The sequence below is a fragment of the Pristiophorus japonicus genome, chromosome 6 (assembly GCF_044704955.1).
Source record: "Pristiophorus japonicus isolate sPriJap1 chromosome 6, sPriJap1.hap1, whole genome shotgun sequence".
NCBI lineage: Eukaryota > Metazoa > Chordata > Chondrichthyes > Pristiophoridae > Pristiophorus > Pristiophorus japonicus.
Genome location: NC_091982.1, coordinates 150,555,907 through 150,574,539, shown reverse-complemented (window position 1 = coordinate 150,574,539; position 18,633 = coordinate 150,555,907). Strand labels below are relative to the sequence as shown.

At 46.1% G+C, this 18,633-nt stretch overlaps 1 protein-coding gene across 3 annotated transcripts in view; it reads left to right on the top strand.

Moving 5' to 3' along the window:
* LOC139265824 (glypican-1-like) overlaps positions 1-18,633 on the top strand; it is a 378,382-nt gene that overhangs the window by 122,544 nt on the left and 237,205 nt on the right. Inside the window, exon 1 of one of the 3 annotated variants that reach the window (XM_070883289.1) lies at positions 17,118-17,872. The exons of the other annotated variants lie outside the window; for them this stretch is intronic. Within the exon in view, the coding sequence (XP_070739390.1) occupies positions 17,722-17,872 (151 nt within the window). The 5' untranslated portion in view covers positions 17,118-17,721. Of the gene's footprint in view, positions 1-17,117; positions 17,873-18,633 lie in introns of those variants that run through there. 3 annotated transcript variants of the gene reach the window in all.

Here is an 18,633-nt window from a genome sequence, read left to right as displayed (position 1 = left end):
CACAGGTCGGGGCGGCCCACGATCAGCCATGATCTTACTGAATGGCGAGAGGTCGAATAGCCTACTCCTGCTCCTATTTCTTACGTTCTTCTGGGGATGTCCTGCACTGTGGACCTTGGCCCATCTCCTTGGCTTCTCAGTGAACAAAAAAAGAAAATGTCTGCCCAGATGCCAGCCACTTCGCCGCACCTGGTCATGAACTACACTCGAGCAACACTCAAGACATTTTTTGTAGGCAGCTGAAGACATTTATTGTCGACAGCTCAGTACCTAACTTATGTCCCAGCGGGAAACAATATCTCTTCTTAAAACTACCCTCCAGTAATATTACATAATATTGGATATTGAGACGCCTCAGCCTCTCCTACTTAAGCATCTGTGTCTTTCTCTGGAACAATCGACCCTTTGATACTTGCTGAATGTTACCTGTAGTGGTGTCAGAGGTTTTTCTCACCAGAGTTCAGACCTTTGTTTTTGCTGAAATTTGAGCCCCATGTGTGAGCCGCATTGTTTGACAGCTCCGGGGTAACTGACAGCTCCCCTCAATTTGTTTGTCATTCTGTGACAAAAGCTGCTTTTCCCTCTGAGGCATTTAATTTGACAAGGATTAAATAATAAAGAAAAGATATTGGGAGTGAGCGGGTAGTGGAAGATGTGAGAAAGTCCCTGAACAGCTCCTGACCTCAGTCTCGTTCAAAGAAAGACTTAGATTTATACAGCGCCTTTCATCACCACCGGACATCTCAAAGCGCTTTACAGCCAATGAAGTACTTTTGGAGTGTAATCACTGTTGTAATGTGGGAAACGCGGTAGCCAATTAGCGCACAGCAAGGTCCCACAAACAGCAATGCAATAATGACCAGATCATCTGTTTTTGTTATGTTGACTGAGGGATAAATATTGGCCAGGACACTGGGGATAACTCCCCTACTCTTCTTCGAAATATTGCTATGGGATCTTTTTCGTCCATCTGAGAGAGCAGACGGGGCCTCGGTTTACCATCTCATCCAAAAGACGGCACCTCTCTCAGCACTGCACTGGAGTGTCAGCCTAGATTTATATGTTGAGGTCCCTGGAGTGGGACTAAAACTCACAATCTTCTGACTCAGAAGTGAGTGTGCTACTCACTGAGTTACAGCTGACACTGTCATTGAGACTCCGATGAAGTCGCATTCACTTACTGGCTAGCAGTAATTCAAATATTGCACCAGTGTGACATTCTATCAGTTAAAGGCTGTATATGTTAAAGGGAGCATCATAATTATGCGTGCTTTTCGGGGAGGGTGGGGTGGGGGGGGGTTGCGGGGTGAAAGGTAGACCTTCCCTGGAAACTGTTTCCATCACTGCCACCATGTTATTAAATTGCAAGAATGTGTCTGTTGAGATGTGCTTTTAAACTTTATTCCCCTCATCCTCCCCCTCGACTCTTGCTTAGCGACATTCCATGAGTGCTGTCAACCTTCTTCACCTTATCCAAGTGGCTGATCCTCATGTGTGAGCCCAGTGAGTGCAGGCAGGCTATTCAACCACGTGACCATCACAACCAATCCCAATCCGGTCTTTACATATCATGCACGCGCACACACACACACACACACATACATCTCCGCACACAAATACCGACACAGAAACATCGATACATCTGCATGCACACACATACACAGGCGTATGCAAGTATGAACACACAAATACACGCACAAGCACACCCACAAGCATAAACGCGCGCGCGCACGCACACATACAGTTCAGATGGTTGATATATGAATAACAGAAACCTGGGAGTGACTAATAGGCTGGAACCTAATCAGGGGTTTGGGTGATTTATATATAGAATAATAGATACCCGGGAGTTATTTACAGGCTGAAAACTAATCGAAGGGCTCGGAGTGTTTATATATATAGAAAAATGGATACCTGGAAGATAGTTACAGACTGGAATCTAATCAGAAGCTTTGGAGGGTTTATATACAGAATAATGGATACCTGGGAGCATCATTCTCAGTGACGTGCAGCAGTGGGCACCAGATTCTCTCGGCGATATTACTGTACTGATGCCATATATTGAACTGATTACTGAGTACATACCATTTAACCAATTCACAGCCCTGGATTTGTCTTGTAAACCTTGGATTTAACGAGAAGAATATAGATTTGTTTAAAAAGTGAATTGACTAAATTCGAACTTACAACTTGGCAGAACAGCTTTTGAGTCTGTCTGATTAAAAGTAGTGAATCCCAAAATTCCTCTATATTCTTGTCCACCTGGGATTTCCGCAGTTATCCAGCATAAAGTCAGTGAGCCCCAGGGAAAATGCCGTAAATGGCCACCAATGGTTCCACCTGGAGGGGATTCCCGCCAATCTTCCGTCAAACTTGTGGCAAGAGAAATCCGTGGAAATTGAGGGCCAATGTGTTTTAATGAAACAATGTTTTTACCTCCTAACTCCCCTAGTGGCTTAGTATTTCAAAGCACTGCCCAAGACTGAGCACTGCAGAGCATGAAACGTTGCCCTTGAAAAGGTGGTGATGGGCCTTCTTGAACCATTCCAGTCTACATAAGAACATAAGAAATAGGAGCAGGAGTAGACCATTTGGCCCCTCGAACCTGCTCCGCCATTCATTATCATGGCTAATCTGATCTTGACCTCAACTCCACTTTCTTGCCCACTCCCCATAACCCTTGATTTCCCCATAGTTCAAAAATCTATCTATCTCCATCTTAAATATATTCAATGACCCAGCCTCTACAGCTCTCTGGGGTAGAGAATTCCAAAGATTCACGACCCACTGAGAGAAGAAATTCCTCCTCATCTCTGTTTTAAATGGGTGACCCCTTATTCTGAAACTATGCCCCCTAGTTCTAGATTCCCCCACGAGGGGAAACATCCTCTCTGCATCTACCTTGTCGAGCCCCCTCAGAATCTTATACGTTTCAATAAGATCACCTCTCATTCTTCGAAACTCCAATGAGTATAGGCCCAACCTGCTCAACCTTTCTTCTGTGTGGTGAAGATGTCCTCACATTGCAGTTGGCTAGGGAGTTCCAGGATTTTGACCCAGCAACAACAACAATAGCAACTTGCATTTATACAGGACCTTTAATGTACTAAATTGTCCCAAATGCTTCACATGGATCTCATCAAAATTTGACACGAGGCACATAAGGAGCTATTAGGATAATGACCAAAAGCTTGGTTAAAGAGGTAGGTTTTAAGGAGTATCTTAAAGGAGGATAGAGAGCCAGAGAGGGGGAGAGGTTTAGGGAGGGATTCCAGAGCTTGGGGCCTAAACAGCTGAAGGCATGGTCGCCAATGGTGGGACGATGAAAATCGGGAATTGACAAGAGGCCAGGATTGGAGGAACGCAGAGCTCTCTGAGAGTTGTAGGGCTGGAGGAGGTTACAGAGATAGGGAGGGGCGAGACCATGGAGGGATTTGAACACAAGATTGTGAATTTTTAATTTGAGGCGTTGCTGAACCAGGAGCCGATGTATTTCAGCAATTACAGGGCCAATGGGTGAACAGGACTTGGTGTGCGTCAGGATACAGGCAGCAGAGTTTTGAATCAATTTACAGAGGGTGGAAGATTGGGTGGTTGGTCAGAAGAGCACTGGAATAGTCGAGTCTGTAACTAACAAAAGCATGGATAAGTGTTTTAGCAGTGCATGGGCTGAGGCAGGGGCAGAGACAGGTGATGTTATGGAGGTGGAAATATTGGTGGAAACTGGAGTATTGTGTCCAATTCTGGGCACAGCACTTTAGGAAGGATGTGAAGACTTTAGAGAGAGAAAGATTTACAAGAATGCTTCCAGGGATGAAGGATTTCAGTTATGGGGATAGACTGGAGAAGCTGGAGTTGTTCTCCTTAGAGCAGAGAATATTGAAAGGAGATTTGATAGAGGTGTTCAAAATCATGAGAGGTCTGGACAGAGTGGATAGAGAGAAACTGTTCCCATTGGCGGAAGGGCCGAGAACACAGATTTAAGGTGATTGACAGAAAAACCAAAGGCGACATGAGGAAAAAAATGTTTACGCAGCAAGTGGTTAGGATCTGGAATGCACGGCCTGAAAGGGTGGTGGAGGCAGATTCAATCATGAATTAGATAAGGGAATTAGTTAAGTACCTGAGGAAAAAAAGTGCAGGGCTACGGGGATATGGCGGGGGAGTGGGACTAGCTGAAGTGCTCTTGCAGGGCGCTGGCACGGGCTCGACGGGCCGAATGACCTCCTTCTGTGCTGTAATCATGGAGCCGTGATCTATGTCCAAGTTTAGATTGGTGTGTGATCAGGAGGGGAACGTGGAGGTGGTTGTGTTCCTATCCTGCCCTTGACCTTCTAGGTGGTGGAGGTCATGGGTTTGGGAGAAGTGAGGCAAAGGAGACCAGAATAGGTAGAGCTGAGGGTGTGCTCAAAGATACAGGCCAAGTAACGGATTGAAAAGGTAGAGAAGGGTGAGGAAATGAATGGATTTGTAAAATCCATGGTGGTGTGGAGGGTGCGGGGGGGTGGTGGGGTGGTGGGTGGGGAGCAGGCTCAGCTGTTTTTACAAGAAATGGAGTCCAAATGTAATTATGGAACCAAAGGCTAATCCTTGTATCCATCAAAAGTGTCCCTGCACTTTCTGGAAGCATCAATCAATAAGACGGCAATTGCTGGTGAACTGTTTGGCCAGACAATAGCAGCCATTTTAAAATGTAGCTGAATTTATTTAACTGTGTTGCAGTGTTGGAAATTAAATTATCTCTTTATTTGAAAATGATATAATTCTCTGCTTAAGAATTGGTGCTTTTCTCTTCATTCCCTGATGGTCTAATTGGTAAAGACACAGCAACCACACCTCCCCTGACCCCTGACCTCTGCCGTCCCCCCCCCGCCCCCCCACCCCCGGCCAGTGTAGAACTGAACCTTACAGACCAGCAGGCCCCAGGTAGCTGACCTCAGCAAGACAATGGACCTCAGTGCCCTGAAGTAACAAATATGAAACAGGGTTCCCGTTCCCGATTGCTGTCCAGTGACTCCTGCTGGTAAGTGCGTGTTGGGTGGATGATGACAAGGGCATGCTCAGTTACGATGCCTTCCACAGTTCAACAGCCTGTCAACACTCACTGTCTGGGCTCGCGCACGGCGAATGGACAGTGTGCAAGGTACCAGAAAGCGACTGACATGCGTGGAAATGTACCCCAGCAAAATATCAGCAAGCGCGGGTGAAAAGAGGAGCAAATCACACAGTTGTACTCACATAGAATACCTTATTTCTTATGGAGAACTGGCACATGGAATAGATTGATAATATCCTTCAGTTCCAACCAGAACCTTAAGGAACATAAGGCTTTAAGCTGAACAGCTGCGAGTCATTTTCACAGTGATAGTGAACACATCACATCATAACGCATAACTCATGATATCACTAGGATTGATGTACATTGCATCGCTCTTTATCCCATTTTCTTCATTCCTGGCTCCTTGGCTGCATCTCTCTGTGTTCATTCCCCCACCGCCCCCCCGTCCCCGCCCTTCTCTTTCTCCCAGGAATATAGGTTGTAACTGAATATAAGAGTGTAGGTCTCTGAACAGATGTAATATAGCAGAGCTGTGATACGCATAGCTCTCTCTGTGCCTTGCTCTATATATGCAGAGTACAGTCTTTGTCTTGCCTGCTTGATCCTTCGCTGATTTGGCAAAATAAATTATTGTGTAGTCTATTTAGGGAACAGATTGCTGGAGGAAAAAAAAACACTTGAAATATTTAACTCCCTCAAAAGGGAGCTAGATTTTAATACTTGTTTGGGAGAAGCAGTACAGAGTGTGGGGAAAGGAGAGAGATGATCCAATACTCCATAAGTTAGGACACTGCGGATGTGGGACAGGGGTGGTGCTTTGTAAGGCGGAGACGAGGACTGTGTAGTGGAGCTGTGAGGATGGGTGAATATTCTCTAGTTTTTCTCAATTTCCTTTGGGTGTATTTATACAGGTCTACAATAGGGTAAATTGTACATGGCTGTGGGAGGAGATTAGATGGGTGAAACATAGAAACATAGAAAATAGGTGCAGGAGTAGGCCATTTGGCCTTTTGAGACTGCGCCACCATTCAATATGATCATGGCTGATCATGCACTTCAGTACCCCTTTCCTGCTTTCTCTCCATACCCCTTGATCCCTTGAGCCGTAAGGGCCACATCTAACTCCCTTTTGAATATATCTAACGAACTGGCCTCAACAACTTTCTGTGGTAGAGAATTCCACATGCTCACAATTCTCTGAGTGAAGAAGTTTCTCCTCATCTCGGTCCTAAATGGCTTACCCCTTATCCTTAGACTGTGACCCCTGGTTCTGGACTTCCCCAAAATCGGGAACATTCTTCCTGCAACTAACCTGTCCAATCCCGTCAGAATTTTACATGTTTCTATGAGTGCCCCTCTCATTCTTCTAAATTCCATTGAATATAAGCCTAGTCGATCCAGTTTTTCTTCATATGTCAGTCCTGTCATCCCGGGAATTAGTCTGCTGAACGTTCGCTGCACTCCCTCAATTACAAGAATGTCCTTCCTCAGATTAGGAGACCAAAACTGTACACAATATTCACGGTGTGGCCTCACCAAGGCCCTGTACAACTGCAGCAAGACCTCCCTGCTCCTATACTCAAATCCTCTCGCTATGAAGGCCAACATGCAACTTGCCTTCTTCACCGCCTGTTGTACCTGAATGCCAACTTTCAATGACTGATGTACCATGACACCCAGGTCTCGTTGCACCTCTCCTTTTACTAATCTGTCACCATTCAGATAATAATCTGCCTTCCTGTTTTTATCACGTTTATCTACATTATACCACATCTGCCATGTATTTGCCCATTCACCTAACCTGTCCAAGTCACCCTGCGGCCTCTTAACATCCTCCTCACGGCTCATCCAGCTTAGTGTCATCTGCAAACTTGGAGATATTACATTCAATTCCTTCGTCTAAATCATTAATGTATATTGTATACAGCTGGGGACCCAGCACTGAGCCCTGCGGTATGCCACTAGTCACTGCCTGCCATTCTGAAAAGGACCCATTTATTCCTACTCTTTGCTTCCTGTCTGCCAACCAGTTCTCTATCCACGTCAGTACATTACCCCCAGTACCATGTACTTTAATTTTGCACACTAATCTCTTGTGTGGGACCTTGTCAAAGGCCTTTTGAAAGTCTAAATATAACACATCCACTGGCTCCCCCTTGTCCACTCTGCTAGTTACGTCCTCAAAAAATTCTAGAAGATTTGTCAAGCATGATTTCTCTTTCATAAATCCATGCTGACTTGGACCGATCCTGTCACTGCTTTCCAAATGCGCTGTTATTACATCTTTACGAATCGATTCCAATATTTTCTCCACCACCGATGTCAGGCTAATCGGTCCCTGTTTTCTCTCTCCCTCCTTTTTTAAAAAGTGGGGTTACATTAGCTACCCTCCAGTCCATAGGAACTGATCCAGAGTCTATAGACTGTTGGAAAATGACCACCATTGCATCCACTATTTCTACGGCCAATTCCTTAAGTACTCTGGGATGCAGACTATCAGGCCCTGGGGATTTATCGGCCTTCAATCCCATCAATTTTCCGAACACAATTTGCTGACTAATAAGGATTTCCTTTAATTACTCCTTCTCGCTAGACCCTCGGTCCCCTAGTATTTCCAGAAGGTTATTCATGTCTTCCTTAGTGAAGACAGAACCAAAGTATTTGTTCAATTGGTTTGCCATTTCTTTGTTCCCCATTATAAATTCACCTGATTCTGACTGTAAGGGACCCACATTTGTCTTCACTAATCTTTTTCCCTTCACGTATCTTCAGAAGCTTTTGCAGTCAGTTTTTATGTTCCCTGCAAGCTTAATCTCATACTATATTTTCCCCCTCCTAATTAAACCCTTTGTCCTCCTCTGCTGTATTATAAAATTCTCCCAGTCCTCAGGGTTGCTGCTTTTACTGGCCAATTTATATGCCTCTTTCTTGGATTTAACACTATCCCTAATTTACATAGAAACATAGAAAATAGGTGCAGGAGTAGGCCATTCGGCCCTTCTAGCCTGCACCGCCATTCAATGAGTTCATGGCTGAACATTCAACTTCAGTACCCCATTCCTGCTTTCTCGCCATACCCCTTGATCCCCCTAGCAGTAAGGACCTCATCTAACTCCTTTTTGAATATATTTAGTGAATTGGCCTCAACAACTTTCTGTGGTAGAGAATTCCACAGGTTCACCACTCTCTGGGTGAAGAAGTTCCTCCGCATCTCGGTCCTAAATGGCTTACCCCTTATCCTTAGACTGTGACCCCTGGTTCTGGACTTCCCCAACATTGGGAACATTCTTCCTGCATCTAACCTGTCTAACCCCGTCAGAATTTTATATGTTTCTATGAGGTCCCCTCTCATTCTTCTGAACTCCAGTGAATACAAGCCCAGTTGATCCAGTCTTTCTTGATAGGTCAGTCCCGCCATCCCGGGAATCAGTCTGGTGAACCTTCGCTGCACTCCCTCAATAGCAAGAATGTCCTTCCTCAGGTTAGGAGACCAAAACTGTACACAATACTCCAGGTGTGGCCTCACCAATGCCCTGTACAACTGTAGCAACACCTCCCTGCCCCTGTACTCAAATCCCCTTGCTATGAAGGCCAACATGCCATTTGCTTTCTTAACCGCCTGCTGCACCTGCATGCCAACCTTCAATGACTGATGTACCATGACACCCAGGTCTCGTTGCACCTCCCCTTTTCCTAATCTGTCACCATTCAGATAATAGTCTGTCTCTCTGTTTTTACCACCAAAGTGGATAACCTCACATTTATCCACATTATACTTCATCTGCCATGCATTTGCCCACTCACCTAACCTATCCAAGTCGCTCTGCAGCCTCACAGCATCCTCCTCGCAGCTCACACTGCCACCCAACTTAGTGTCATCCGCAAATTTGGAGATACTACATTTAATCCCCTCATCTAAATCATTAATGTACAGTGTAAACAGCTGGGGCCCCAGCACAGAACCTTGCGGTACCCCACTAGTCACTGCCTGCCATTCTGAAAAGTACCCATTTACTCCTACTCTTTGCTTCCTGTCTGACAACCAGTTCTCAATCCATGTCAGTACACTACCCCCAATCCCATGTGCTCTAACTTTGCACATCAATCTCTTGTGTGGGACCTTGTCGAACGCCTTCTGAAAGTCCAAATATACCACATCAACTGGTTCTCCCTTATCCACTCTACTGGAAACATCCTCAAAAAATTCCAGAAGATTTGTCAAGCATGATTTCCCTTTCACAAATCCATGCTGACTTGGACCTATCATGTCACCTCTTTCCAAATGCACTGCTATGACATCCTTAATAATTGATTCCATCATTTTACCCACTACCGATGTCAGGCTGACCGGTCTATAATTCCCTGTTTTCTCTCTCCCTCCTTTTTTAAAAAGTGGGGTTACATTGGCTACCCTCCACTCCATAGGAACTGATCCAGAGTCAATGGAATGTTGGAAAATGACTGTCAACGCATCCACTATTTCCAAGGCCACCTCCTTAAGTACTCTGGGATGCAGTCCATCAGGCCCTGGGGATTTATCGGCCTTCAATCCCATCAATTTCCCCAACACAATTTCCCGGCTAATAAGGATTTCCCTCAGTTCCTCCTCCTTACTAGACCCCCCGACCCCTTTTATAACCGGAAGGTTGTTCGTGTCCTCCTTCGTGAATACCGAACCAAAGTACTTGTTCAATTGGTCCGCCATTTCTTTGTTCCCCGTTATGACTTCCCCTGATTCTGACTGCAGGGGACCTACATTTGTCTTTACTAACCTTTTTCTCTTTACATATCTATAGAAACTTTTGCAATCCGTCTTAATGTTCCCTGCAAGCTTCTTCTCATACTCCATTTTCCCTGCCCTAATCAAACCCTTTGTCCTCCTCTGCTGAGTTCTAAATTTCTCCCAGTCCCCAGGTTCGCTGCTATTTCTGGCCAATTTGTATGCCACTTCCTTGGCTTTAATACTATCCCTGATTTCCCTTGATAGCCACGGTTGAGCCACCTTCCCTTTTTTATTTCTATGCCAGACAGGAATGTACAATTGTTGTAGTTCATCCATGCGGTCTCTAAATGTCTGCCATTGCCCATCCACAGTCAACCCCTTAAGTATCATTCGCCAGTGGGTAGAGTCCAGGATAGATTCTGGCCCATAGAGTATTTGATCAGCTCAGTACCCCTATAACCATCAATCCAATTTACGTTCTGAGTTCTCCTCTGAGTCAGGAGGTTATGGGTTCAAGTCCCACTCCAGGGACTTGAGCACATAATCTAGGCTGACACTTCCAGTGCCGTACTGGTGGAGTGTTACACTGTTAAAGGTGCCGCCTTTCAGATGAGACATTAAACCGAGGTCCCGGTCTGCCCTTTCAAGTGGACATGAATGATCTCACGCCACTATTAGAAGGAGAACAGGGGCATTCTCCCTTGGCCAATATTTAACCCTCAACCAACATCACTAAATACAGATTATCTGGTCATTATCTCATTGCTGTTTGTTGGAACTTGCTCTGCGCAAAGTGGCTGCCGTGTTTTCCACATTGCAACAGTGACTACAGTTCAAAAAGTACTTCATTGGCTGTAGAGCGTTTTGGGACATGCTGAGGTTGTGAAAGGCATTATATAAATGCAAGTCTTTCTTCTTTTTTCTTTATAGAAGAATAATGGGCACTTGTCAGGGACACTGGAGAGTGACTGGTGCCCCATGGAATTTCCCCGACTGGGGAATCCATACGCTCTGAGCCACAGCTGTGTTAGGAATAGCTGTTCAGCTGTGCCTCAGTCGGGAGCACACTCGCCTCTGAGTCAGAAGGTTGTGGGTTCAAGTCCCACTTCAGGGACTTGAGCTCATTAATCTTTTGGATGAGATATTAAATCGAGGCCCCATCTGCCCTCTCAGCTGGAGGTAAAAGATCCCATGGCACTATTTTGAAGAAGAGCGGGGGACTTATCCCCGGTGTCCTGGCCAATATTTATCCCTCAATCAACATGACAAAAAACAGATTATCTGGCCATTATTGCATTGCTGTTTGTGGGAGCTTGCTGTGCGCAAGTTGGCTGTTGCATTTCTCACATTACAACAGTGACTACACTTCATTGGCTGTTAAGCGCCTTGTGATGTCCATTGGTCGTGAAAGGCGCTATATAAATGCAAGTCTTTCTTCACTAGAGGAGGAGAGAAAATGGACAATGGAGTGACTGGTGGTGAACAAAAAACCAACTCAACCTGTAATGAAAGGGTTAAAATATAACTTGGGAGATAGAAGAAAAAGGAGGTAACTGAGATAAAAAGTGCAGGGAACCCTCAGCAGGTCAGGCAGCTACTGTGGAGAGAGGAAGGTAGGGTTAACATTTCAGGTCAATGACCTTCCGTCGGAAGCCATTGAATCAGACTGAACTGCTTTTCCTTGGAGTCCATTACTTTTGCTGTCAGCGATGTTGTTAAATGAGCTCTCAGGGGATAGATTCCCGTGGGGGTTCTCCTGCTCATTCCTCCATGAATGCATCTTTGCTGGGGTCTCTGTGGCTCTTTGCCCCCTCAGTGCATCATTTCACCCCCTTAGTGTGCTTGTACCAACTCCCTCTCTCGCTTGTAATGCATAACTCATTCAAAATAACCCCTCCATTCCTGGCCAATATTTATCCCTCAACCAACATAACAAAAACAGATTATCTGGTCATTCATCACAGGCAATCCCTCGAAACGAGGATGACTTGCTTCCACGCCAGAGTTCACAGGTGTTCCAATGAAGGACCTAAAATTCCAGGTCCTGAACTACATCCTGAAGGATGGAAAGTGCCTATGCGTGAATTTTTTTAACGTGTGATGGTCGTTGCACACCAGCCACCACACGGGCTTGACAGAGCGAGGTCTTGGTCCAGTGGCGAGGGGTTATCCAAGACGACTGGAGACCAGCTCTGCTGCACGGACCTAGTGCACACACATATCGCAGTGTGGGCTGGCCCGTGCTGCCCCTGGGCCCGAACTCACGCCTCTCCTGGGCCCCGATCACATCCCTCCATAGTCTCTCGCTGCTGCTGTAGCTGCCCACGCTCCAATCACCGACATGGCCCACAGGGAACTGCAGTCCGGCCCGGGAGGTGCGAGACTTGGCCTTGGCTAGAGTTTTACCGCCAGTTTTCCTCTTCCAGATATATCTGGTCATTATCACATTGTTGTTTGTGGGAGCTTGTTGTGCGCAAGTTGGCTGCCACGTTTCCCACATTACAACAGTGACTACACTTCAAAAAGTACTTCATTGGCTGTAAAGCGCTTTGAGATGTCCAGTGGTCATGAAAGGCGCTACATAAATCTAAGCCTTTTTTTCTTTTTCTAAAACAGCAAAAGGGGAATTAAGTATGAGCGCACAAACTATTTGTATAATAACATCACACTCAACAAAGCACAGCAGCAAAGTCAATGGAAATAACAATGGGGAGTGATGTAAAATGGGTGGCCGAATCGCTATCACCCGTCTTACACCATCACACAATGTCACGATCTACCCCAGGGTCACGAGGCCAGTTGAGCTCAGCTGATTCAGTCTAGACTGAGGATGGTATCTGAAGAAAGGTGGCTGGACGCTGATTCATCTTATCAATACGTATTTTTATTAAACTCTTGTGGTCGATTGCAGCAATTTTGGTCTCCTATCACAGAGTATACAGAAAAAATTCACAGAGAAATATTCTACACATATACATATTGGACTCCTTTTCATTAAAAATTAAATTGGCATGTGTGACATGAGTATCTCTTCGAACGTCCCAGATTCCATCCTAGTTTGGGTTGGATTAGCTGATCCCAGCCAGGGCTGAGAGCACTACACTTGGCCTCAGTGTTCTCGCCTGCAGTGGGAGGGGACAATCAGCTATGTTTCATGCGCCTATCCCTTGCGCTTGTTGGTGAGAAGAGGATTGTGCTCAGTTGTGATGCCCCGTAAGGTCAAATAGCCAGCTGGCACTTCCTGTCGTGGCTCCATGTATCATTTGACCACTTGGGGTGGATTACTTAAGGCAGCTGGGCCCTGTGCAACTGGGTCCCAGCAAGAGACTAACACCATAAGAAAGTAAATAAGAATGAGACTCGGCAACCCTTTCCGCTGGCAGGCCACATTGTTCGTGTGCCAGACACGAGACTCCCAAAGCAAATACTCTACTTCACAGCAAATGAGCCAAAGGTGGGCAGAGGAATAGTTACAAGGACACCCTCAAAGACTTCCTGATAATCCCCACTGACACCTGGGAGTCCCTGGCCAAAGACCGCTCTAAGTGGAGGAAGTGCATCTGGGAGGGCACTGAGCACCTTGAGTCTCGTTGCCGTGAGCACGCAGGAAATAAATGCAGGGAGCGGAAAGAGTGTGCGGCAAACCAGTCCTACCCACAATTTCCTTCAATGACTATCTGTCCCACCTGTGACAGTCTGTGGCTCTCGTATTGGACTTTTCAGCCATCTAAGGACTCATTTTTAGAGTGGAAGCAAGTTTTCCTTGATTCCGAGGGACTGCCTATGATCACCTGAATTCTGACCTCTTGTCCAAAAGAAGCTGCAATATCATTGTCTCCTCCCGATAACTAAGTGTTAGTTGGGCACTTGTGTCTCTGAGTCACATGATTGAAAGTACAGACCCAACCACTAAAATATGTAATCTGGGATTACTCTTCCTGAGTATGTGAAAGGTGCTCCATAATAAGAATATAAGAACATAAGAAATAGGAGTAGGAGTAGGCCATAGGGCCCCTCGAGCCTGTTCCACCATTTAATACGATCATGACTGATCTGATATGGACTCAGGTCCACTTCCCCACCTACTCCCCATAACCCCTGATTCCCTTATCGGTTAAAAAACTGTCTATCTCTGTCTTAAATGTATTCAATGTCCCGGCTTCCACAGCTCTCTGAGGCAGTGAATTCCACAGATTTACAACCCTCTGAGAGAAGAAATTCCTCCTCATCTCAGTTTTAAATGGGCGGCCCCTTATTCTAATATTATGCCCCCTTGTTCTAGTCTCCCCATCAATGGAAATATCGTCTCTGCATCCACTTTGTCAAGCCCCCTCGTAATCTTTGCGTTTCGATAAGATCACCTCTCATTCTTCTGAATTCCAATGAGTAGAGGCCCAACCTACTCAACCTTTCCTCATAAGTCAATCCCCCTCATCTCTGGAATCAACCTAGTGAACCTTCTCTGAACTGCCTCCAAAGCAAGTATATCCTTTCATAAATATGGAAACCAAAACTGCACGCAGTTTTCCAGGTGTGGCCTCACCAATACCCTGTATAACTGCAGCAAGACTTCCCTGCTTTTATACTCCATCCCCTTTGCAATAATGTCGATTCCTTGTTTCCCCCAAGTCCTTATCCTTCTGTTTCCGAAGATGCTGACGCACACTGAATGGAAATGTTTCAAGGACACCCTCAAAGCCTCCCTGATAAAGTGCAACATCCCCATTGACACCTGGGAGTCCCTGGCCAAAGACCGCCCTAAGTGGAGGAAATGCATCCGGGAGAGCGCTGAGCACCTCGAGTCTTGTCGCCGAGAACATGCAGAAATCAAGCGCAGACAGCGGAAAGAGCGTGCGGCAAACCAGTCCCACCCACCCTTTCCCTCAACGACTGTCTGTCCCCCCTGTGACAGAGTCTGTGGTTCTCGTATTGGACTGTACAACCACCTAAGAACTCATATTAAGAGCGGAAGCAAGTCTTCCTCGATTCCAAAGGACTGCCTATGATGATGAATGTTTTTACATGAACCTCATTGCAATAATCCTATTCGGAAAATTGACTTTTTGAAGTCGTTTTGTTTGGTCTGGCAAACTAATATCGAAAACATCTTTCCCACCCCACTGCATCATACATATGCCCATCATTCATACCTGATCATACATGTTGAGGTTCTCCTCTCATGGAGACAGTGCCTGATCATAGACAACAACAACAACAAGAACTTGTATTTATATAGCACCTTTAATGTAGTGAAATGTCTCAAGGCGCTTCACAGGAATGTTACGCGATAAAAAATTTGACACCGTGTGGCATAAGTAGAAATTAGCACAGGTGACCAAAAGCTTGGTCAAAGAGTTTTATGGAACATCTTGAAGGAGGAAAGAGAGGTAGAGAGGCGGAGAGGTTTAGGCAGGGTGCTCCAGAGCTTGGGGCCTCGGCAACAGAAGGCACGGCCACCAATGGTTGAGCGATTATAATCAGGAATGCTCAAGAAGGCAGAATTAGAGGAGCGCAGAAATCTCGAGGGGTTGTGGGGCTGGAGGAGATAACAGAGGTAGGGAGGCGCGAGGCCATGGAGGGATTTGAAAATAATGATGAGAATTTTGAAATTAAGGCGTTGCTCAACCAGAAGCCAATGTAGGTCAGCAAGCACAGGGGTGATGGGTGAAAGGAATTGGTGCGATTTAGGACGCGGGAAACCATGTTTTGGATCATCTCTAGTTTACGTAGGGTAGAATATGGGAGGCCAGCCAGGAGTGTTTTGAAATAGTCAAGTTTAGAGGTAATAAAGGCATGGATGATGGTTTCAGCATCAGATGATCTGAGGCAAGGGCAGAGGCGGGCGATGTTCCGGAGGTGAAAATAGGCGGTCTTAGTTATGCTACGGATATGTGGTCGAAAGCTAATTTCAGGGTCAAGTATGACACCAATGTTGCGAACAGTCTGGTTCAGCCTCAGACAGAAGTTGGGGAGAGGGCTGGAGTCAGTGGCTAGGGAACGCAGTTTGTGGCGGGGACCAAAAACAATGGCTTCAGTCTTCCCAATATTCTGTTGGAGACAATTTCTGCTCATCCAGAACTGGATGTCGGACAAACAGTCTGACTATTTAGAGACCGTGGAGGGGTCGAGAGAAGTGGTAGTGAAGTAGAGCTGGGTGATATCAGAATATACTGACACTGTGTTTTTGGATGATGTCACCAAGGGACAACATGTAATTGAGAAATAGGAGGTGGGGGGGCAAGGATAGATCCTTGGGGGTCACCAGAGGTAACGATGCGGGGCTGGAAGAGAAGCCATTGCAGGTGATTCTCTGGCTACGATTAGATAGATAAGAATGGAACCAGGCGAGTGCAGTCCCACCCAGCTGGACGACGGTGGAGAGGCATTAGTTGAAGGATAGAGTGGTCAACCATGTCAAAGGCTGCAGACAAGTCAAGGATGAGAAGGGATAGTTTACCTTTGTCACAGTCACAAAGGATGTCATTTGTGACTTTGATGAGAGCCGTTTCGGTCCTGTGGCAGGGGCACAGTGAAGAACCCCTTCAAACAGTGAAGAATGTCTCACGGAGACACTGTCTGATCGTAGACTGTGAGGTTCGCCGCTCACGGAGATGGGGCCAGATTGCAGACAGTGGGGGACCCCTCACACCGGCTGCTGATCTTATTCTGACCAGTAAGAGTGACTGTACTGGGAGCAAGAGCAGAGACCTTGGCTCATGGTTCCCTGTCCAAGCACCGGGTGGGGGGGGCGGGCGGGGGCACTGGGTCAAACCATCAAGCGCCCGCCATCAGCTAATTCAAAGCCCCCTCCCCCACAAACCGCAATCGAATTTGGGAATCTTTCTCAGGTCTGTTTGTCTCAGTACCACAGCATGCAGCAACTGAGTCATGGAGTGAGGGGAGAGGCTCCCCAAAAAATAACAATCAAAATAGATTAGGAATAAGGAAGCCTTTCCCCTGAAAATTTTAAATTAGTATCAAGCAAACCAGGGTGAATAGATTGTGTCCATTTGAATCCAGTTCTCGTTGTAAAACAGTATCTCAGGACACTGGGTGTCTTGATGTGCAAATTGGCAATAGTGTGTGGCTGGAAGGGTTAAATTAATGCAAGATTGGAAGTACACACACATCCAGACACACCAGCGCATACTTGCTCACTAGCAGCCTGGTGGGAGGAGGAGATGACATTCCTGCGGATCAGTGACAATAAAAAAGGGGGAGGTGATTGAAAAAAGCTTTGGTTCATCTTCATTGGTCCCAGCCCAAGCCTTTCGTAACATCCTGTGAGCGTGGGGGAGTTGCGAGGTTGGCCAGCGCACGGTCTGCACAGAAAGAGACAGAGAGAGGCAGTCACTCTGTCTCTGTCTGTGCCAGGTGGGATTCCTCATCCACACACCACCTCTGTTGCTCTCTCTCTCTCTCTCTGCACACTTCATCATTTACCCAGAGGCTCCAACACCATCTGCACAGCAACAAACAAACAGAGAGAGAAAAAAAAAGCGAACTGGAATTAAGAAAGGAAAAAGGCTCCGGAGGATTTGTTTATTTATTAGAGAAGAAGCATATTGTCAGTTCCATCCTTTTCTTTGTGTGTGTTGTGTGTGGGAGCTGTGGATTTTACTGTGACATTAATACATCTGCAAATCCTTGGGATGGATTGAATCACACAATCTTCACTGAAGATTGCAAGTCAGAAGCCGCTGTGTTCTTGAGGAGGAGTAAAAAAGAAACATTTGTTTTTTTATTCCTGCAACGGATTGGGAAACTTTTATTTAGCTTGTATTTGTGCGTGTGCGCGTTGAATCTAGCTTCTTGTGGACATCTGACTGAGCAGATCTTTGATTCATCTCGTTTGGGGATTTTTTTGTGTGCTGTATGTGAGCTTGTAACACACACAGACAGACACCTTTCTCGATTTGTTTCCATCGCCCCTGTGAAGATGATGTGGATTTCGCTCGCTTTGCTTTTTCTGGGACTCCTCTCCTCCCCAGTTCTCGGGGACCAGAGACCCCGAACATGCTCGGACATGAGATATCTTTACAACTCCAAAGGATTCGCAGTGACCGGGGTACCTTCAGCCGAGATCTCTGGTAAGCGAGGCTCTGAGACCCTACATTCAAAGGAGGAGACAAGGACTCCCTTTTGAAAGGGAGTTTTCTGTTTTGTCTTGCTCAGTTTGGGAAGGAGATACGTCTCCAAAGAAAGAGACTAAAGGATTGAGGCTAGGGCTGAGAATTGCATTGGGATTGATAGTAGCTGGGGAAAAAAAATCTGTCTTTTAAATGCAAAATAAGGTCTGGGGAAGCGGAGAGTGCCGAAGGACTCTATGAAGCATGGCTTATTTTAGCTTCTAATTATTTGTCTTCTCCCGCCCCCATATTATTTTAAAATGATTCAATTCTTAAGCAAGGCGATTGGAAAGTTAAATATGTGTGTGTGTGTGTTGGATGGGGTGAACACAGACTGAAATGTAAAAGTATCAGGAGCCACCAGCATTGCAACCTGGGGTCTGCTTTGTTGGGTGAGCTGGGATTGAGGAATAAAATTAGCCAGCCCCCAGGGGGAAAAAAAATCCACCCAGACGGGGCTGATCTGCCCAAGGTGGAAAAGCAGAATGGGACAATGATTTGGGGAGTGATCTAGACACTGTGTGTGTCGGGGGGGGGGGGGGGGGCGGGGAGAAGGTGGGGGTGATAGCCAAGCTGTGCAGCAATTTCCCAAATCCCACTTTTTAATAGCCATGTCAAACAGTTGCCCTGATTTAGCGGGAGGAGAATTCCCCTTTACTCAGTGAACTCTTTGCCAGCGACCCTTTTGTTTAAGAATGCCATGCGGCTTGGCTTTTTGTGTG